Below are 22,603 nucleotides of genomic sequence, written 5' to 3' on the forward strand. Positions count from 1 at the left end.
TGATGATGGCTTTTAAACTCATCTAAAGGCCTGACCCCTTCCTTTACCTCCACTTGATTTGTGGCTCCCAAGCAGAGCAGGGTGGCAGTGGAGGCAGGCGCTGGCAGGTGGAAGCCTTTGCCCAGGATGTGCTTCTCCCAGGATTTCCAGTTCTCTCCTGGCAAGAGGGCACAAGGACCTGCTGGTGTTTAAAGAGATGCTCAGCTCCCGCTCCATGCCAGCTCGCTCTTCTGGAGACCAACGCATCTCCCCAGGCAGACTTGAACTGAGCAGGAAGAAATTACGTCAACGTTTGATCATGAAAGCAAAAAGTTTATTCATGTTTGAAACTACATATAACTACCACGAGGAAGACTTTTCAATCCAGGGTGTAATCCAGTTAGAAAGTAACACGAAACGGTTTAATACATTAGAATCACTGCCACAAATTATTTTCATGACTCAATCAGTTTCAGAATCGCATACAATACAAAAGAGAGAGAGAAAGGGCCCCTGCAATCCAGGGGGATGTACAGTACTGAATACTGAAGTCTGTATGCATTACAATTAGTTGTTGGTTTTTGCGTGTATTAGTAACAAGATGAAGAACATTCAAAATGCTTCTCAGTATTTACAACAGTTGCACTGTTTTGTGTCCAACCTAAGACCCCATGTTTCCACTTCCGCTTCTTTAGCAGTTGCCAAGGCAACCCTGATTTGTAGGAGATTACAATGTACATTACATTTCGTGGGGAAACAAAGAGTTAATTACAAGATGCAAAAAGATAAGAAAGAGACAAACTACAGCGTGAGTATCGTTCAGAGGTAGTAAGTGAGCACTCTAAGCTACAGAACATGTTGAAAGTCTATTGGTTTGTATGAGTTCGCATGAGGTAATAAAGCTGTGTTTGATTGGTGAGATGTATAAATACTCTTTTGCTACACTATGTACAACACTCCATATCACGGTGCTTTTTCCTTTCCTTTTCCTTTGTTTGTGGTTTGCTGCCAAGCAAAGGCACCAGCCCTTGGCAGGTGTGGGTAGCACCCAGCTCGTACTGTAAAACCCCGGGTGGTGGCGTGCACAGAGACCAGCAGCAAGAGTCGTCGTCTCCCAAGAACAACCTGTGTTCGTGTCGGATACGGAGAGGAGACTTGGGCTCCGGGGGGGCTTTAGCAAGAAAAGATGCTCCTGGTTTCCAATCTAATTTGTAAGACAATAGATCTCAACAAAAATGTGACGAATAAGGATTCTTAAACACGACCATTGTTAACCGAAATAACTGAACAGCTCTTTTTATTCCAGCTCTGTGAGATATGAAAAGATGAAACACAATCAAAGTCTGTGATTCCTGTAGACTTTCCATGGAAATATGCACACAATTAAATTTGGGTGAGGCGGTTCTTTGTGTCTGCTCTTGCTACTGAGGTTAAGCTTGTCCTGTACTTTTACCCTTAAGGCCAAGTAATTGGCAACTGTTAGACCAACATCATAAAACTGCTGATAATAAATTATGATAAAATAGTTACAGGGCTATAAACAATGCTAAATCTTGGCCTAATTGGATAAAGTGCTTTTTAACATTGTGTGTTTTAAGTATAAATACAAATGATTATGATACCTTTAAAAAACAGATTTACCAAGTTTTCTAGTAAGACAAGGTTTTACAGTAAAGCTGTAGGTGGTTGGCTACAAAAAAACTCTTTCCTTTTTCTCCTGCAACTCTGAATGCACTAATCAAGGCATCTCAGCTCAGGGAAAAAGTGTTGCTAGGAGATTAGTTAGAGGTATCCGAGTGCACACTTCCCGGCCCTTCTGTAGGGGAAGTCACAGAAGATGGAGTGGTTGCGTCCTGCCAGCCTCCATTAGCCTGCAAAGGCAAAAACAAGTCAATTGATACCATTGCTATTTTAATTACACCAGGGGCTGACTGTGGGGCTGAGGGGCTCTGGGCAGGGCAATGTCCCGCACCCCTCTGGCTGCGCCCGAGTGAGGCGTGGGATGTGCCCGAGCAGGGAAAGCAGGAGCCCTTCAGCCAGATGTTGGCTGCAGTCAGGGCTGTGGGATTTCTGCAGAGATCATCCCTGCTCTAATGAGGAACATCCCTTCACCGGCACTTCAGCTTTTTCCCCTGAGAAGACGAGCCTGGGGCAATCCGTGTTTAACCCCCGCGTCTCCCCTCACTTCCCCAAGTTGGGAATGGCCTCTTCCCACTGGCAGGGCCCTCGGCAGAGCTGCCCCGCCTGGTTCCCTGCACAAGCCCCCCCAGGTCCCTGGTGAAAGGCAGAGAGGATCGGTTTTGCAATTATCCGCAGCGGCAGCCCCGCTCCGGCCCGCTCCGTGCGGCCCTCCCGCCTCAGACCTGCCTTAGCACGAGCAGCGCAGCAACAAATTTGCCTTATGTCTTGGCCAATCGAGGCAATTGCTGGAATCAATGTCTGATCGGATTTCGGCTGTGGCAGACAGCTTGTCGCTACATATTTTTATGTCAGTCAAGAAGAGGGAGGCGCGGGGCTCGTGAGTTGGGGGACGCTGAGTGGAAGTGACGGGGAGGCCTCAGCGCAGCGCCCGCGAGAGCCGCCCGGGCCGCGCCGCGCTGCCCCCGGGGCTGGCAGGGAAAGGTTAGCGGGGAAATGTGCTCGTGGGGCTCGGCCACCCAAGGCCTCCCGGGCCGGGGGACACTGGGGGGACGCGCAGGGGCAGCGGCGGTGTGGCGGGGGACCCCCGGCCGCCGCCCCTCGCAGCCCACAGCCAGCCCGGCCCCGCGCTCATCGATCACTGCAAGGGAGCGCTGAGCGGCTGCACCAGGGGAGAGCAGCCTCGGTAATTATCTCCTCTGCAGATGGAACAGCAAACAGCGCAGCTTCATCCTGACAAACCCAGGGGTTCGGGTTTTCCCTTCAGTGAAATTAGCGGCAGCACCAACCCGCAGCACCCCAGGGCTGAGCCCCCGCCGATACCCGCGCACTGCTCAGCACAGACCCTGCTCCGATGCGGAAACACCGCGAGCTTTTATTTCGGAACCATACGAGAATCTGCTTAGAGAAAGAAAAACTCTTGTGCAGATATGAGTCTAAAGATATTCCATTTGAAGTAAACATCATTCCTCTTTTATCCAAATTTATAAACAACAAATGTACAATATTTTTACTCAGCTTGGCAGCTGGAAGAGAGGTTGTCAGCAAGCATTCTTTTTTTCAAATAAATTAATCCTTACTCTGGTGGTTTGAGATTATGCACTGTATTATACAACAGCGCCTTATCAGGCCTCATCAGTGAAGATGGAATTCATGTCTGTAAAATGCTGCAGGCAATCACAGTTTCATATTTTATCATGTTGATAAGGATATCGCAAATTCTCTGAAGCATTTCAAAACACTTAAATGAAAAAGGAGAAATGCAACTAAAAGGCTTTTTATATGGTTTGTTGTGGGTTATTATGAGTTATTTATAAATCCAAAAAGAAAGATTTGACATTTCAAATGTAAAAGATTTGAGTATTTAATGGTACTTTTTTCCCCTTACAATTGAACATCTTCAATCACATTTTAAATCATTAATATTTACTCTCATGGCAAGTGGCAACTCAAAACGGGGGGAAAACCTCCCATTCCCTATGGCTGCAGCAGCTCACTCTGGATCTCCCCATTCCCCTTCTCCGTGGGTTTCTGGGGCTGCACAGCACCTGTACCCCAATCCACATCAGTTGGGAAGCACTGGGATAAACCCTATGAGGGGGGAGAGGGTCACTAGACTGGGAATTCTCTACAGTAATTTTAGAGTCCATGAGTATGAAGGAAAACAAAGAAAAATCACCTCTCAAGCAAATATGAAACATTAAAAAAAAACAACCCATAAAGCACTAATTGTTGCAGCTGTAAGTGGGAGAAACAAGCTGGGGATGAGTGATGAGCGGCTGTGCCTGCAGCCCCGCCGCTGCCGCAGGGATGTTCCATCCCCGCTCCCAGCCGAAGGAAGAACGCATCTCCACGTTGATTTATCCTTTATCCCGGCGCCTTGCGCGCAGCCACGGGCACGGCCTGCCCAGCCCGGGCACTGTCACATCCCATCGCTCACGGCCAGCAGGAGGACATTTAGCACCTATCACCATCAAGCCCATAATCCCTGCATTTACTGGCATCTGTTAGCCAGACTGACTGTTCGCTGCCGTTTGGAGTAACAAGGCCAAAGGTGCCTCTTACACACAGGAAAAAGGGCACCCTTGAAATGGCCAAAGTTGCATTGAAATCTGTCAGGGCTGGCGCCTGGCACAGGCAGCACAGCCCAGCAGAGCTCCCTGCCCGGCTGTTGAGCCTCAGGAGCCTCTCGCAGGCTGTTACCTTTTAACTCATAAGGCTGAAACAAATAAAAATTCAAACCATTTATAGTCACAGATCTGGAATTTCTCTCTTCTTACACTAACAAGCATTACAGCTGCACCAAGGCTGTTGTGTGGTTCATCCCCAAAGATGTGATATTACACAACACTTTTTGCAAGAGCAATTAATACAGGTATTAATTACTGCATTTACCTGCCACTGTGCTTATGGCTCTCCAAACCACTCTTCCCCTGGGTACTCACATTTAAATTATGTGGACTGTACAGTGAATTTCCTCCCAAGCCATCATTGTATCCTCCCGTCTGATTGATAACATGACGCAGGGTATCCACCTTAAAGTGAGGGGAGACAGGATTCATCATTCCAAATCTATTAAAACATCATCACTTACAATAGGCAACATTTTGAATTATGTGAGCCAAAAGGGTTTAGCATCTTCTATGAAAGGCAAATTTATCAATCAAGACTGACTGGCAGAATTTCAACCAATCCGTGCCCGTTAGAGCCCATACATCTCTGCTGCTCTCACCACCAAACACAACTTCCTCCCAGCACCGCAGCCCGCAGCTCCTTCCCAAGTGTCTGCAGCAAAGTGCTGGGAATATTCACCCGCCTGTGTGTGCTGGCATGTGTGGAGGAGATGATGGTGTGTACACAGCACATAAACCATGGAGCCAGCCCTTCTGAGAGGGCTGGAACAGTGACTGGCAATGAGATGTATTGTAATAGCTCAGTCAGATGCTTTCTGACATTTAAGTAAATAAATAAATAGATGATTAAATTAATAAATAAAAGTTTGTCCATTAAATAAAAGAGAGATGGGAGAGTTGTTTTTTTAAAGGGCAGGGGGAGGAAGGAAGAAAGGAAAAAAAGAAAGAAAATTTCACTGGATTTACAGTGTCCATGGAAGTCAGATGCACCCAGTCCCATTCCATGAGCTCAAGCCAGAGCCGAATGCATTCACAAAGCTTAAAATTTCAATCAGAAAAAAATCATTCTTTCCTTTATATTTGTGAAATTCAATGCCGGGGTAAGAATAGGCCACATCCAGAAATATGCGGCCTCCACTCTGCAGCGAGGCCCAGACCAGTTAATAGAGCCAGAGTAAGGTGGAATTTTTAGCCCAAACCCTACCCTGCCAGAAAGGCCCTGCTGGGGGCATTTCTCCTACCTGTGACTGCACATTGGCTCCGACTTGGGACCCCTGGTAAGAATCCCCATTCAGACTCTGCATGTTCATGAACATGTCCCCAGAATTTGGGAGGTTAAAAGAACCAGAAGAACCTGGAAAGGAAAGAGTTAGGTAGCTGAATAACAGAGAGCTGCAAAAACATAACCCCGAGACCTGAGGGCAGGGGAAGGAGAAGCAGCAGGAGAGGAGAGGACAGGCAGGGCTCAGTGGAGGGGAAGTTGCTGCCCTGGCGTGGGGTGAGCGTGGCCACTGGCCCCTCACAGCGGCCACCACATCCCAGCTCTCACCCCCGCACCAGAGCTGTACTGGGCAAGCCTGGAGGCTCCCTGCAACCCAGGGCACCTCCTCCCTCTGGAAGAGCAGCCTGTACAACAACGTTTCCATATCAGAGCTGTCCCCCTGTGGATCACTCCATCATGAGTTGCCATCACCAAACACTCATTTTGAGCCTGTGCTTTGTGTCTCCTTCCAAAGGAAATTGTTGGCAGTTCCCAATCGTGTGGTTTATTACTGTCAAAGAAGGAACCCTTTTCTTACTCTCTTTTAGTTAAAGTCTTTTCCCCATGGTTCTCTATCCTCTTTAAAAGTTGTCCACAACTAAGTCACAGCAAAACTTGACTGCGAACAGTGTTTGTGCTTGTGGCAACCTTTTCCCCTGGAGCCCAAAAGAGCAATGCCCCCCTCACACACTCCCTGACTAATGCAGTGCTCAGACTTGCAAAATGTCACTGGCACACCAGTAAGACCTGTAGCAGAACATGTCACAGAGTAACTCCAAATTAAAGTTCCGTTCTTAGATTTCTATTTATAACATCTACTCCATTTCAAACCATCCAGAGTTTAAACTGTAATTAGAGCATGCTAAAATATTCCTCTATTTTGTTGTTATCTTGACAATAAATTTAACAGTTCTACACAACCAAACTTGGATCTCTGCTCCATTTTACATTCTTTTCAGTGAATGAGAAAAAGCCTAAAGTAACTACAGAAACAAAGAAGGTGCCAGAAGCCAGAGCCAGGCAGTCATTACCACTGCAGGGATTACATGGGCCTCACCCTGCTCTTGCTTACTGCTGTGGCAGCTTGGCTGGGACCATCCATGGCACTGCTCAGCCCTTGTGGTCCACCCTGGTCCTTGGGCTCAGGACTGCTCCCTGTGCCATGGCTGCTAAGGAGCTGCCTGCTCCTCATCCCGACTGAGCTCGCTAGGGCGCCGTCGGGGCCCTCTGTGGCACACGGCCCTCCAGGATGCTCGAAGGCAGCAGCCAGGTACGTACCAGAATTCGGTGTGGTGGGGGAATTGGTCTGGTTGTTCTGGACAGCTGCGGCCACGGCGTGCGCTGCAGTCACGGCCGTCTTTGCCGCATAAAGATTGGCTTCTTCCTGGAATTTCCCGATGTTCTTCTTGTACCTGATTCTCTTATTGCCAAACCAGTTGGACACCTGCAGTGGAGAGAGGTGGGAAACGTGAAGGACACAAAGTGCTTGGCTGGGCAAAGCACGATCACTTTGAGATGTGATTTTGAGATGACAGAAACACAACCCGTACCAGGTACCTGAGCACTAGCCTGGGGTCAGTTAAACATCACTATGGAGCTGAGCAAAACCTGGCTCTGCTGCTCTCTTGGCAAACTGGGACACAACAAGTGACTGATGTCTGCATGCATCCTGGAGCTTGCTGCACCACAGCACTCTCCCCTACCACCATGGGCCATTTGTCAGGAAAACTGGTGCAAGACCCAGAATGCTGCTCAGGGGGGACCAAGGTCCGGTTGACTGAAGGCAAGCAGGCAGTGAGAGCAATTGTTCTTTATTTTTGGGTTGGAACAACCTTGGCAGCCCACTCACAGAATCGTGTTTGGTTGGCTGAAAATGAAAGGAATCATATAAATCAATAATGGCTGAAAAGTCACTTTGTCATGTCCCTTTGAAGATGCTGTACTGAAGCCAAGGTGGCTCCCAGGGCACCGGCTATTAACCCGCACAGGGGTCACGCCTGGAGCCGCTCAGGGAAGTTTGTACAGTCTTGCTTAGGGGCTTTGTTTAACTTCAGCTGCTGTAACAGAGCTCCTAAATAACAAACCCAGTTTGGAACATGGATAATGGCCAACACAGCAGAGACAATAAAAGAACTGCTCCAGTGGTAAAGGGGAAGGGACCAGTGACAGCCCAGTGGCTATCACACAGCCACAGGACGTGGCAGGGGCTGGGGTCCTGTCACAGCACCCAGTTCAGGATCCTGCTGAGGCAGGAGTCAAATCCTGCTGTATTTGATGCATCACAGCTTTTGTTTAACCACAATTAATGGAAAACCTCTGGCCTTTACCAGTAATATGGAAGGCACCTTATATATCCTGCTCCCCCGATAATACTCCACCGTATTCTATATATTGCACTTAATATCACCTTGTCAGTCAGAGAAGCAATAAGGCATTAATGAAACCTAGCAAATAATTATTGTGTACAATCAGATTATGCTTTATTAACAGTATCATAATTGAAGAATCTCTGCACATCAACTGTATTGTCCACGGATGTGCATGAGACCCCTCTGTTTATGCACACCCCTGGACCAATCAAACAACAGCCATCACTAATAAAGGTTTATTTAATTCTCACAGTAAAATTTTAATATCACCAGCAGCCTGGGGAAGCCTCAACGAGTGGATTTGCTTGACATCAGATCGTTTCCATTCTGCTAGTCCCAATACTTCTTAATCTTTAATATCAAGGCAATTAAAATTAATGGCCACTCATCCAGAGCCACTGTGGGCAGTGTTTCCTTGACATCAATTGTTTGATGGGATTACCTAGAGGTTAAACTAACAAGCAAGGTTTAATTGGAAGCAATGAGAGGAGCAGTGCTCGTACGTTATGTTTAACCCGCACAGCACATCTAAAGGAACATCCAGAAATGTTCAACTCTTCCTCTCTGCGGCGCACGCCCTGCGCGGTGTCGGGGCTGCCGGAGGAGCCGCAGCAGCCCGGGGGGGCACGGTCACTACCCCCATCCCTCTGCCCCAGGACCCTTTGTGCTCCCATGACACACCAGTGCAGGGCAGAGCGTGCCCAGCCCAGGGACAGCCGGGGACAGCCAGGGACAGCCAGGGACACACAGAGACACCCAGGGACACGCGGGGGCTGTGGCTGCAGCTGGACCATGCCAGGACAGGGCCAGGGCACTGCTCCAGCAGACTGTGCCAGGCAGGATTTAGGATCCCTGCCTGCCTGGAGCACACCTCACCTGGCCCGTGCTGCTGGCACTGCCATGGCTCCAGGGAAGACCAGGCTGCAGGTGCTGGGCTCCTCCGTCAGCACTGGGACCCGGCTTCTCACTCAGCCCCGAGCTCACCCTCAACATGGAAGTTGTCTCCATCGTGAGCTGCCTCACAACACATTTTTCATTAAAACAAACTATCTCTTCCCATAAAAAAAACAATGAACATCTTTCTCCTCCTGATCATTGAAGGCCAATTAATTAATTGGGCTTAATTGTATATTACATTTCAAACAATACTGTTGCACTTATTTATCATGTTAATTGCAATGTTAAATAAAAAGACAATAAATTATTACTGAAATCATCAAGATGCCTAATGTGGGATTTGGGATGGGGCAAGCCTGCCTTGTATCTCCAGAGTGGGTGATTTCCTGGGATAAATCAGTGCTCATTCAGCAAAGATACAGCTGATGCAAGAGCATCACTGCTGGAATTAAGGAGCTACAGATTCATGGATTGTGGAAATCTTTCCACTGTGTTTCCATGTTTGTAGCACACAGTCTGTGGTCCACACCTAAAAGATGGTACAAACCAGAAGATACTAAAAATCAATGTTGCACAATCACAGTCTATGACCTAAACCCAAGAACTTTACCTCCAGAACCATTTCATTATGCTGCAGCTTTTTTCCTTGCTTCCCACAGGAAGTCCAGGGGTAAAAGCCCCTCCATACACAGTTTGCCCTGTCCAACTGCTCACAGAAGCGCTCAAAAGCAGACGGGGCGAGAGGGGTGCTGGAAACCAACTCCTGCATCCTTTCTTTAAAACAATGTTAAATATATTCCTTTGTCAACCACATCCTTCTTTTGTTTGAAGCAGTGAAAAATGTTACTGCTGTACTCCACTGCCCTGCTCTCAGCACTGGCTGTGCCCTCTCCCCAGCCCATGTGATGGACTGATGGTTGTTTGTGACACCCTGAAAGAGGCTCATCTGCAAAAGTATAAAACATCAGCCTCACAGCCATGGTAGGGGAGAACAGACAATACAGTTTATCTCCCTCCAACGTGTGCTGATGGGGTAGCTCTAAATTACAGACGACAATGTTCTCCGCTAAGGACATTTTTTTCCCCCAGAATTACCTTTTCCACACTCTTAAAAATGAAATTGTGTGAGGTATTCATCTCAATAAATAGTTTGTCTTTATGCTTTTCTTGAAAAACCTTCTCTACATATTATTTTAAACACCGATATCAAAACAGAAACCATCGATCTCCCACCTGCAATGAAACGATTCTGGGAGACAATTTTCTTTGCAGCTCAGTAAAGTGCCATGGCAGCAGGATTTCCAGTCAGCAGCTTAATCTGGGGGGAGGATGACCCAAAACACTCACTAATTAAGTGTTTGAGGGAGAAAATGTTCTGCCATGAATCTGCCCCCAGCATGTACAAGGTTCTGACAGTACAAGAGAGAAACACTTGGGATCATCGTTAGGAGAGGCTACAGAGGAGCCTGGCTCAGCCAGGGAAAGGACAAAGCCTCTTCATCTGGAGCCAACAGCTCCAGAGTTTGGAAAGCCATCCCTTAATGTTATTTATTCCTTTTTCCAGCTCTTTGGCCCTCCAGGGTATTTGCAGCACAGGAGGTAAATGGGGCATGGTGACAGGCATGGCAAGGTCCAAGGGACACTTGGTCAAGGCTGAAAATACACACACTTAGAGATCTTCCATGAAGCCCTGAGCGAGGTGCAGCTCAGTCACTTCCTCGGATGCCATTGCTCGTCCCCTGCGATGCTGCTGCTGCCAGGATTTCAATGACTCCTCCATTCATTCCGAGTTCTGGGTTGTATCCTCAGAGTTCTGCTGTCAGCCACCAGTGCAGTGTGTGTGGGGCTGCTCTGTAGTGCCTGCTCAGAGCTCTTCTGCTACACAGCCTCAAAAATACACACCCTTTTCAGTACAAAGACAGACACCTCCAGCCCAGTGTGACCTACAAAATACCAACTAACCTGCAGTACTGCCATGAAGCCTTTGGAAGTGCCTTTGGAAATCAAAGATTAGAATATCTATGGTATTCATGCTCTCTAGCTGTGACAGCAGATCCATCAGGAGCTCAAAGCAAGCAGCCGATCACAGGCACTCACTCTCTCTCATACGTGCTCCTCTCCCATTACATGATACATGGCCCCATTTCCAGGCTTTACCATTTCAACCCCAGTTTTTCCAGGTCATTTATAACATCTTCCCAGAGCAAATCCCAGCCGTGGCCAAGGGCCCAGTCCTGTGTCCCTGCTGCCAGGCTGGGTGGGCAGCAATGCCCTTGTACCAGGCTGGCAATGTCACCCAGCAAGGCTGAGGTTGCTGGACACAGTGCTGTGGAGGACACAATGCAGCTACTCCTGTCTCTCACTCAGACTTCCTAATGGATTCAAGAAACAACTAATTCATGTCTGTATCAAATATTAAAAAGACAAACCTATATTCCTGTCACAGGCTCTCTTCCACTGCTGGGTTGTTGGACCATCTGCTTGCCTTTTATTTCATTTTACAGCATATACATTAAATCTTATCAAACAACCAATTAAGAAAGAAATCAGATCTATTAGCACTAGAAGCAATCAGTTATGGCTTCTCAAATGTTCCATCTCATTTCCTACAGTCACTTCAGCCTTATCTTGATCTGTCTTTTTATCTGTCCACACCAAGGGATTACTGAGCCCCTCCCTGCCAGGCATTACTCACCACTGGGTGCAGAGGGAACAGCTCTTCAGCAGGTCTGGTGGGCTTTTTCCCATGTCATCTCCCCCAATTACATTAACCAAAACTGAAGAACTTTTGGGTTCTTTAAGTTGATGTTGATGGCATGGCCTCTCCTAACTATACAGCAGGCTGTTGAAGATTTCTGGACACGCCTTACTGAAGGAATTGCCACAAACCATCTCATGCCAAGGACTGAAACCATCAGCAAGACTGAGGCTGCAGACCACAGTGCCCTGGCACTTGTATGCTCTTAGGCTGTTTGGCTGGTTCCAGGCATCCACAGCAGCCGCAGGGATGCCCGAGGGCAGGGAGAGCAGCCCAGCAGCCTCCACGGCCTGCACCCAGCAGGACTGCAGTCCTTGTGTGATCCTAAGAGTGAGGGAGGAGCAAGGGGAGAGGGAACGAGCTGTGTGCTGAGTTTCCCTCAAAAACTTCCTGCCCATCAGCACAGCTATTTGTAAATAGACTGGGAGAAACTGCCTCCCTCCCCATCCTGTAGCTTCCCCTGGCACTGAGCCAGGCACTTCCAACCCCAGTGGGAGTGGGGTATGTGCTGCGTGCCAGGGAACAGGGAAGGAGACAGCAAAGCACACACACGTGTCCTGGGGCAGGTCTGCCAGGGCTGATGCTGTGAGTGCAGCCAAAGTCAAGCCATTCCAGATCTGGAGGAGCTGGACAGTCTTTCGTTTGAAAGTCTTCAATAAAGTGCCTGGATTTTTATGCATTCAATGGAAGTCTATAAAGTAAATCTCACTCAGGTCTTAATTATAAAGCTAAAGGTTGCATTGCTAATAATGCCAATACTGCAGCCTGCAATCATTAATAGTTAACACATGCGCCGCAGGCACCATTCCTCTCAAGGACCTGAAATATTGATAAGGGAGCTGAGGGAGCAGGGAGGAGCCAGCACACTGGCCCCCGCCACAGCAGCGGGGTGGCTGGAGAACTTGGAATCTGCAGGGCACTTCCTGCCACACAAGTTCAAGTTCAAACCAAGCTGTACAAGCCAGATTTGTGTGGGAATAATTGGGGTTTCTATCAAACACACAGGCCACATGGAATGCCAAGTGGTGTTTTGCTTTTCGAGCTGCTGGTAAAGGAAAACTCGATGGTGTCATCAGCCTGAGCACCGCTGTGAGACACCAATCTGAGCTGTGCAGGCACTTTGGCCCACACAGAAAGCAGCTGCAGCCAACGACAGCACAGTCCTGACTGGGGAGGTGCTGGGTTTCTTGCATTAACTTCACAGTAACAGCTGCTGTGTGTGGCAAAAAGAGCAAATCTGCCTAATGCAGTTTTGCCGCAGAGAAACCACTTGTGTTGCTTCAGCATAGCTAGAGGCCGAATTTCTGATTTGCTTAGAAAAACAACTTTGAGCAATCAAAGAAATTTGGATCTATATAAAGATAGATCCTATATTTGTCAATAAACTGTCCTTTCTCAGAAATCCTGCTCAGTGGCAACGAATTCAAAGCAGAGCAAGGTTCAGCCAGGAGCCTCACTGCTAAGGTGAAGTGTGGTGCAGACCTGGCCACTTTTAATTTTTATCTTCTCTGTGCACAGCACCTTTGTACCCCAGCACAGCCCCAGCCACATGGGAAGGCAGCCTTTCCTGCAGAGCTCAGCCACATTCCATCACCCTGCAAACCTCCTCATGGTCAACACACAAATATGGAGGGGTGAGAGAGGTGCTTTGGGCAGGCCTGGCTCTTACCACTCACCTCCACTGGAGCCACCTCCCAGAGCCTGGAGGGAAATGGCAGCATTGCAAGGGGAAGCAGGAGACTGACCCACTGCTGGTGCAGGGATCCTCCCAGCTGCTTACCTGCGATACCGTGATGCTGCATTTCTTTGCCAGCTCTTCTTTGGCTTCTTCACTGGGGTAGGGGTTACTGAGGTGGGAGTAAAAATACTCGTTCAAGATTTCCGTGGCTTGTTTACTGAAGTTACGCCTTTTCCGTCTGAAATGAGAAAAGGAAAACACCACTGTTCCTCCAGATGCTAGCAGGTCCCTGGCAGGGTTGGATGGGGAGCAGCAGCCTACATTTCACAGCCTGTGCTGCAGAACAACACGACAGTGCTGTCCTGGCACCCTGATCCCTTTGAGCTCCCCAGCACCACAGGAAGGAGCAGCAGGCAGTGACACCATGTCCTGCACCCAGCCCCACAGGCCTCTGGCCTCTACCTCTGGCTTCATCCCTGCAGGGTTCATCCCATGGGAGCACAGGCCACATTCACGTGCTGTGGCAGAGAAGGTGAGGCAGGTGCTGAGTCAGCAGCCTACCTGCAGCTCCTCCACAGCCCAGTACACAGCCCAGCCCAAAGCTGCTGGCCACGGAGCCCCTCTGTGCCAGCAGCAGCCTGACAGACTCCCTTCCCTCCTTCTCTTCAGCGCAGGTGAGCTGGGCCCCTGCACAGCTCCCCAGGGTGAGGACGGTACAGCAGCATGGGGCAGCCACGCTGATGTGTCCTCACACGGCCCTCCCTGAGCTAATTGGCTTCCAACAGCAAGTGGATTTCAGGGCTTTGTGTGTGAGACCCATCTGTGCCCCTCCTGCCGTGGGCTGCACAGGGCGCAGGCTCTGGCGCGTGGGACAGGCCCCAAGGAGCGTCACCTGGCAGAGGCCTTGTGGAGAGCACCCGCACGCTCCGGCCCACTGCAGCCACCAGCCCTCGCCGCGTGGCACCTGCGGGTCACAGTGGCAGTGCCTGCACAGCCGCCGTGCCATCCCTCTGTGCCCACGGCTGCTCTCCTTTTGTGGAACATGCTCTGGAAGGCTCCAGTTAAACATTTCCTTGGAGCTCCTTCCCCCAGGGCTGTTGCAATCACCGCTGTGCCCCAGGCCAGCCGGCAGCCGAGCGCAATCCCCAGCGCGCTCTCGCCGAGTATCACGGTGCTGCTAACTGCACCGTATCCTGGAGCAGGCAGCTCCCTCCCTAGAGCTATGTTTATCTCATTACTATGCTTCCGCTCATTTTGCCTTATTTACCTTCCTCCTTTTTAAAGAAATCACTTTAAAATGTACATCTGCAGGCTCTACCTTTGCGTTCCTGGAGCTCTCCATAGACACCTCCTCCAACTGCCTGCAATTACCCTGATTTCCCACACCTGCCAGTGACCTCCTTGTTAATAACATTATTTTGGTCTTGTTTAGCTCCTCACAGCTTTCAGGTGTGAAGTGCGATCTGCTGGAGGAGGGAGGCTCCGTGTGGCGCCTGCTGCTCCTCCCTGTTCTGCGCGGCTCCGCTCCTGCTCTGCCAGGCCCTGCCAGCTGCCAGGGCCCTGTGCTGCTGATGGGACCCCTGCGATGGGGATGGGGCTGGGGATCACTATCCCACCTCATCAGCTTTCAAAACAATTCTGACTGTGCCTAAACCCCCCTCCTAATCCCTGTCTGCCTGCCCCCTGGCAGCTCGTGAAGCAAGCAGCTCACTGAGGCGGCTGTGGGTCCTCGGAACAGGCACCAAGCTCCAACAGTGGTGCAGGTGTCCAAGGAGGGAAAAACAAGACCAGTCTTTACACTGAAATTTGTAGAAAATACCTTGCTGCTTCTGAAAGACCACTGTGCAGGAAGTCCCTTCCACAGCAGCTGTGGATAAAGGCTTTTGTTGGGACAGAGCAGCCTCTCCCACCCATCCCTGCTGACATGGGACACCACTCCAGTATGGCCAGGCTCTCCTGGGCTGCCCAGAAATTACTGCTTCCCCCGCAAAAGAGACAGAGGCACTTGCCTCTGCCTTACCTGGCATCAAGGAACCTTGATCTTAAAATCATTACTGCTTCACAAGTGCTTTGTTTGAGCTGCATCTGGATGGAGCTGAATTTTCGATGAATGATGCCCACCATCCTCTCAATCTCCTTGGGAGAAATGGGACGTGTCCGGCTCTGTTCTCTGAGGAGGTTCATTACATGAGTGGTAAATTCATTACATGCCTGTGGAGGAAGAAGAGGCTCAGACATGGGTTTGTGCTGTCCTACAAGGACATAAGCTCTGACCTGGCTGTTGGGGAAAGGCAGCACTGGGGGCTGGGGATCCTCACATGGCCCTGTCCCCCAACAGGATCCCACCCTGTCCAGGACTCCTGCAGCTGTCTTGGGGCAGCCAGGGGAGCCAAGTGACCATGGCACTGCTCCCACCATGCTCATCCCTTTATCCCTTTCCCCCATCCCCATGTCCCCAGCCAGACCCCCGTGGGCAGGGGGGGACAGGGTATCAGCCCCTGTGCCAGCTGTGAGCAGGGGCAGGGTGTGAGGTGCCACACCTCAGAGCCACGTAGGCAACACCCTGAGCCCTGTGCCCAGGTACCCCCCTGCAGCACCGTGTGTCCCTGCCCAGGTGGGTTCCAGTGACACTGCCCCAGCCTGGCACTGAGGGAAGGGAGCCCTCAATTATCACTCCCACACTGTGACATGTTGATATAAACTTCAGACTGAGCCATCACCAGGAGCCCCCTGGTCCGAGCCTCCACACATCCTGCTGTCCTGGCTGCCCTTTGCAGGCTGGAACCTGCCAAAAACTCTGCTAGCTCCCCTCTTCCCTCTAAAGCCAGGCTGCAAAATATGTACGTAATATATCTGACAACCACATTTTCAAGGATTCTCTGATATTTCAATAGATGATGTGAGGGAAGGAGTTAAAAGTGAAAAGTTTATGCGTCTAAAAACTCATAATTTCCTATAACATTTGCTGAACGTCTCACAACTTATTAAGTGAAGCCATCTATGAATGCAAATGCTGATTAGCAATTTGGCAATAGCCCAACATTTGCAGAATTCACATAGCTTTTCTTTAAACCAGTAGTTCATACATGATTAATTAGAACATCTCATTTATGTAGTGTGCACTTTAGCTCATTACTCTAAGTAAAATTCGTTAAGTATTTACATTTAGATAATTAAAATCTGGGTACACCCTTAAGAAAGATGCATACACTTCAGGCAAAGTGATTTTTTTTCTTTACACTACTGAAAGTAAATTACAGGCTAATTTACATCCTTGCAGCACCCATTGGAGGCAGTGCTTGGCGAGCCCTGGTGCAGAGCCCTTCCTGCCACCACCGAGGGCGCAGAGCCTGCTGCTCACCCCAGCACCTGCCACCCCGGGTTTGCCAAGACTCTCCAAGCTCCAGGGGAAGGAACTTGACTTGTCTTACCCTCACTTCCCACCAGCACATTCTTCCTTCCATCAAGGGACAACCCCAGCATGCAGAAGCTCAGGTCCAGCCCTCTGACTGATGGCAGGAGCACCAGCTTTGGCTCACCCAGGAAATGTTGTGCAGGAGGGAAAGGGACACACACACCAAAATGCATCAGCTCTCCCCTGAGATCAGGCAGCAGTTCTGATTGTTCCAAAATACAGCTGAACCCAAGGATTTGGCACTGGATGGATGTTCCAGGCTCACAGTTTTCCACAAGCCCCCTTCTTTTCACATCCTGGGAATTCAGTTTTAAAGTACAATAAAATTGGCAACTGTTGCATTGGAAATATTTTCAGGTATGTCTTTTCTAGAAGAGATTTAGTATCAAAAACTGGACTTCAAAAAGCAAAAATTAGTTTCTTGCTTTTAAGAAGAAAAAACCTTTCCCTGACTTTACTTAACTTGCCTGGTGAGACTTGGTTTGGCTGCAGCTGCTTGGAGAGCCTAGGTTTAATTCATCTCCACCAGCACCTCCCTACTGCAGAGCTGCCTCACACAGCACAGTGGGAGGAAGCTCAGAAGACTCTGATGCTTTGTCTTGTTTCTCTTGTTTATTTATAGCGTCCAAGCTACTTGATCCCTTTTCCAGGACTATTTTTCAGGCCTCTGCTTGGTGCCCAAGATATTATTAATAATGTCAGGTTATAAGTGATGGCCTTGTTAACCTGCTCAGAAACCTTGTAGGAGCAGGGATGCTCCTGCTGCCTCAGTGCTTCATCATGACTGCATGGGGAAAAGAGAGGAAATGGCCCAAAACAATGTTGAGGGGCAAGGTGGCAGCCAGTGCTCTGTAAGGCTGGTAGCAGCTTCTGAGCTGCCACACTTCACCCCAATTCGGGGTGAATTCAGGAGACATCTGTGAACTTGGGAAGTGGGTTCCCAGCTGCTCCAGGAGGCCTGGGACCCTTACAGTACTTTTGCCTACAGCAAAAAATGTATTTCAGTGTAATTACAGCAGATAGCTTTCAATATGTCATCTCTGTTATAGGAGCTGTAAATTATGGAAGGCACAGCCTGTGCGTGGCCATTTCTCCTGGCGCCCGGCGAGGGAGCGCTGGGCGATGGCGTGACACACTTTCCATTTCTCTTTCCCCTTTTTTTTTTTTCCTGAGTGCATTCTCCTGACTGGCAACAAATATCAGGATCAAACTCTGCCTGGAAAGCATCTCCAGGAAGACGCTCTGGTTCCTGCTGCCACGGGACGGCGGGAGTGCCAGCGCTGGGCAGGGATGGCAGGAGCGGCTCTGCGGGGTGGGCAGGTGCCCGGCACAGGCTCCCCACTGCAGGAGGGCTCCTCCTCCCAGAACCTGTGGCGCCAGAGGCTGAGATGCCAAGCCCTGGCTGCCTCTCGGGCACTGCAGTGAGACAAACCAGCAGGAGACAGTTTGCTGCCAGGCTGGGGAAATCATCATATGTCTGTTGAGCAGACATGGCTGGGTGTCAGGATCCGTGGGGAAGCATGCACGTCTCATCCTCAGCTCTACCTCTCTCTTCTGCTCCGGCAGCATTTGAGCATCCTCCAAAATTTCCTGTGGTGTGGACGGATGGCTGTGACATTTCAGCTGAAACCTTTGTAAATGGAGCTACAGGGCAAAAAATGCTCCTGCTTCCCCCACGTCATTAAACTTATTAGAGTCCAAGGATGTTTGCCAGGAACCAGCTGCAAGCACTGAGCTGCTGTCTCTCTGGCCGAGCTCTGCCTGCAGCCTATGTCACTGTGCTGCATGAGACACACTGCTGCTGCTGCTGCTGCTGCTGCTGCTGCTGCTGCTGCTGCTGCTGCTGCTGCTGCTGCTGCTGCTGCTGCTTGGGCTCGTTAATCCCACAGCCACCCCACCCCTGCTATGGCTGCGCCCAGCAGGGCAAGGACAGCTCAAGGCTCCAAACAGGACTGCTGGGGCCTTGGGAAGTCAGGGGAGAACAGCAGATTTGCACAAAGACCCTGACAGGTGTTTGCTGAGTTATTTGTTCTCCACTTGAACAACACAGTGAAAGAGACAGCACAGACAAGTAAGTGCCACTGGCACCTGAGACACACGGTACTGCTGGCACCATGTGGCAAACATTCTCAGTGCCACCCGCGTGGCAGAGGTGTTGGGTCATCAGGTCCCAGTGGTGAACACAAACCTACAGGTCTCTGCAGCATGCTCTTCACTCCCAACACAGACACTGTGCTGGCATCTGCTTGTCCCAGGATTTCCCTAGTTCCTGCCTGGGCCAGGTGCTCTGCTGGGGCCTCACTGCCCACTCTCTTCCAACCTGCTCCAGCTGGCCTGCCATAGCCAAGTCTTCTGCCAGGCTCCTGTCACCTGCTCCAGGAGCCTGAGATGGCCAATGGAGCCCTTGTCTGCCTGTGCTCCCCAACTTGCCAGATCCAACTGTGTTCTCATCAGGGCAGAGGGTGGCACTGAGTGACAGACATCTCTCCTCCTCTCTGCCTCTGTGGGCTGGGCAAAGGGGAGAAACACGGGCTTGGGTGTTGCTCTTGTGCAGTTACAGACAACAGAAAACACTCAGGCATGCAAGACATGTCCTGGCTCCAGCCAGCAGCTCCTTGGAGCCCAACAGACTCCCAGTGTGGCTCTCTATGGGCAGAGGAGTGGGGAAGAGAAGGGGAGGAAGGGTTGGTCCAGAGTGGGCAGTGCTGGGAACTGGCAAGCAGAGGAGAGCAGCGTGAGGTACACGAACAACTGAGAGGCTGATGTCTGACCTGTTCATATTTCTCCAGCTCTGTGTGATAGATTTGTCTGATCTGGGTCAATTTGGCTCTGTAATCTGAGTGTTCAATAGAGTTATCTGAAGACCCTCCAGAGGCTGCTGCGGCTGCAGCTGCTGCTGCCGATCCCCCACCTTTCTCCGGACCTGAGACTCCTTCTGCCAGAAGCATATTGTCTAGTCTCATTAGCTGAGGATCCGGAGGGTCTTCCTCCTGGGCTCCTCGGATGCTCAAACCTTGGGCAAAAAAGAGAGAACAAGAGAAACAGTCAGTACTTCTGCATCTGCCCAGCCGCTGCCCGCTCACTGCCCCCTCACTGCCCCTCATTGCTCCCTCACTGCCCCCCTCACTGTTCCTCATTGCCCCTCACTGCCCCTTCATTGCCCGCTCACTGCCCCTCAGTGTTCCTCACTGCCCCTCACTGCCCCCTCACTGCCCCTCACTGTTCCTCATTGCCCCTCACTGCCTCTTCATTGCCCCCTCACTGCCCCCTCACTGTTCCTCACTGCCCCTCATTGCCCTCTCACTGCCCCCTCACTGCCCCTCACTGCCCCTCACTGTTCCTCATTGCCCCTCACTGCCTCTTCATTGCCCCCTCACTGCCCCCTCACTGCCCCTCACTGCCCCTCATTGCCCTCTCACTGCCCCCTCACTACCCCTCACTGCCCCTCATTGCCCCCTCACTGCCCCCTCACTGCCCCTCAGTGCCCCTCATTGCCCCCTCACTGCCCCTCACTGCCCCTCACTGCCCCCTCACTGCCCCTCACTGCCCCCTCAGTGCCCCCTCACTGCCCCTCACTGCCCCTCAGTGCCCCCTCACTGCCCCTCACTTCACGCCTGCCAAGAGCCCTCTGTGATGCCTGCTTGCCCAGGGGCCACAGGCACGGCCCTGTCCCAGCCCTGTCCCAGCCCTGCCCCAGCTCTACCCCAGCCCTGTCCCAGCCCTGTCCCAGCCCTGCCCCAGCTCTACCCCAGCCCTGTCCCAGCCCTGCCCCAGCTCTACCCCAGCCCTGTCCCAGCCCTGCCCCAGCTCTACCCCAGCCCTGTCCCAGCACCCTCTCCACAGCCGGCCCCCGAAGCCGCAGCCCGGCCAGCGCCGCGTGGGGACGGCAGTGCCGTGGGACCCTCTCTGCCCCCATACACAGCAGGAACAGTACCAGAGTGGGCTGTGCCAGATGTGCCAGCAACACACAGCTGCCAGGCATGGACCTGGGCACCAGCCATGTGCTCCATGCACTCTGGGGGCAGCACAGGATCCCACACTGACTGTCCCAAGGAGGACATGCAGTGGGAGATGACCCACCACTGGCCAACCTTCCAACTCAAGAAAGCACGAGGCATTAATTTTGCTCTAAAATGCACATTTAAATCTGTCACCTTCATTTAAAACTGTAATTCCATATAATTTCATGGGAATAATAAAAATGTCTCATCATCTCTTTAAATTATTTCTGTTGCCTGTTCAGAGGTCCACAGGCACAAGCTGATGATGCCAGACATTGTCCCCATGTGTCCCTGAGCTGGCACATGCATGTTGGCCACCCATGCTGCAGCCAGGGAAGGTGATGCCACACCTGGCAGTCCCTGCAGCATCAGGGGTGGTGGTGCCTGGCCAAGGGAGGGCTGCACCCATCCCTCATTCCCTCGTCTTCCAGGCCCTGCTGCCTTGGCACAGCTCCTGGTCCGCAGTGCCATAACACAGGGGTGATTTCCTTGGTGAGTTGTTCCCCTGTTTGTCACACTCCTCCTCTGCTCTGCTGTCAGCATGATCAATAACAACTTGGTTTTAATCCACTCAAGCTCTCCTTCCCTTCTCGTCAATGATTTCTACTGTTGTTTTTCCTTTTAGCTTCTGGACTCCATGTTTACTATGCTCTATTTCTGCTGTTTTTCCTCAGCTGCATTTCTGCTTCCACTATGAAACTCATCTCCCTCCCACTATCCCATCATAGTCCCACTCTGCTCCCAAATGCAGATGCCTAGCCAAAACCTGCAGCAAAAGAATTTGGTACAGTTGTAGTGATTTCTGCACCACATACTTCCATCAGCAGGCCAAAGTGAGAGGGCTTTGTCCAAAGTGACACGATCCACCCAGACTCAGATGGATATTCCACATGCCCAGCCCTTCTCTATAAACCTGACACAGCAAGTGAGCAGCCCCCAAGGTTGCAGAGCAGGAGCTGGTGCTGCACTGAGACTGCAGGAGACAGCAAGGGGCATGAAGCACAACAGGAAGGAGCTCAGCCCATGAGGACAATGACAAAGCCACCTGGGTGCTTTGCACACAACCCAGCGTGTCTCAGAGGCTGGAGGCACAGGGGTGGCACGTTGTGTTCATCTTCATCCTACACAATGCTCCCATGTCCAGAGCACCCCATCCAGAGCACAGGAGCCTGTGGACACCGACAGGCAAGGGGATGACAGAGAGTGTGTGGGGACACAACATTTATCCTGCCCCTGAGTGAGATGCATCATTCATTTGAATGGCAAAGCCACAAGTTGATTAACTAATTCTAACAAGAATTAAGCTGTGTGTTAATTCAGAGCTTTCCTTATGAACTATACGAAGCAGATCAGCACAACTAATAGTGTCTGGTGTCCCTGGGGGCAGGGGCCTGCAAAACTGATGAACTCCATCACCAGTGAGACACACGGCTCGTCAGCAGCAGCCCCTCGGCTGCAGGTCGAACACTCCCAGCGTCTGGGAAGGAGCCAGAGCATCTCACAGGGCCCTCAGCACAGAGGAGCATTCTGCTACAGGCCGGCAATAAAGCTGCTCCTACCAGCACCTGCCTTTATAAATTACTCTTGATTTGAATACAGTGGTAATATATGTATTTTTTGACATATAAGCTCACACTCGGTGGCCATTGTTTCCCTCTTTTATCCCTCACTCTATCACCCTGTGAGTTTATTACTGTTTAGCTCACTGACCTTTCAATGCATCGAGGAATTAAGGTGCAGCACGGACGGGAAAGAACACAACAATACATCACTCCCAGCAGAGCCACCGGCGCCAGCAGCGCTGCCAGGGAGAGGCCTCGCGGCAGTGCCCGGCCCACGGCCATGGCCACCACCTGCAGGGCCCCACACAGGAGCCACGAGGGGCTGGGGCTGCCACAGCCACCCCGGCCACCAGCACTGCCCGCTGGGCACGGGGGCTGCACAGGACTCCAGCCCGGGGACACCAGCGCCTCG

General features: G+C 50.9%; 1 protein-coding gene across 7 annotated transcripts in view; it reads right to left on the reverse strand.

The window, feature by feature from the left end:
* Positions 1 to 291: 291 nt before the first annotated feature.
* Positions 292 to 22,603, reverse strand: part of PBX3 (PBX homeobox 3) — a 102,794-nt gene continuing 80,482 nt past the window's right edge. For 6 of the 7 annotated variants that reach the window (XM_058853329.1, XM_058853330.1, XM_058853327.1 and 3 more), the window contains 7 exons: positions 19,400 to 19,641; positions 15,234 to 15,424; positions 13,316 to 13,451; positions 6,790 to 6,955; positions 5,492 to 5,604; positions 4,563 to 4,652; positions 292 to 1,850 (listed from right to left, as the gene is read on the reverse strand). In XM_058853329.1, coding sequence (XP_058709312.1) covers positions 1,758 to 1,850; positions 4,563 to 4,652; positions 5,492 to 5,604; positions 6,790 to 6,955; positions 13,316 to 13,451; positions 15,234 to 15,424; positions 19,400 to 19,641 — 1,031 coding nt within the window. In that variant the 3' untranslated portion in view covers positions 292 to 1,757. The remainder of the gene's footprint in view (positions 1,851 to 4,562; positions 4,653 to 5,491; positions 5,605 to 6,789; positions 6,956 to 13,315; positions 13,452 to 15,233; positions 15,425 to 19,399; positions 19,642 to 22,603) is intronic. The other variant, XM_058853332.1, reaches the window with a different exon arrangement.

The sequence above is a fragment of the Poecile atricapillus genome, chromosome 20, assembly GCF_030490865.1.
Source record: "Poecile atricapillus isolate bPoeAtr1 chromosome 20, bPoeAtr1.hap1, whole genome shotgun sequence".
Classification (NCBI taxonomy): Eukaryota; Metazoa; Chordata; class Aves; order Passeriformes; family Paridae; genus Poecile; species Poecile atricapillus.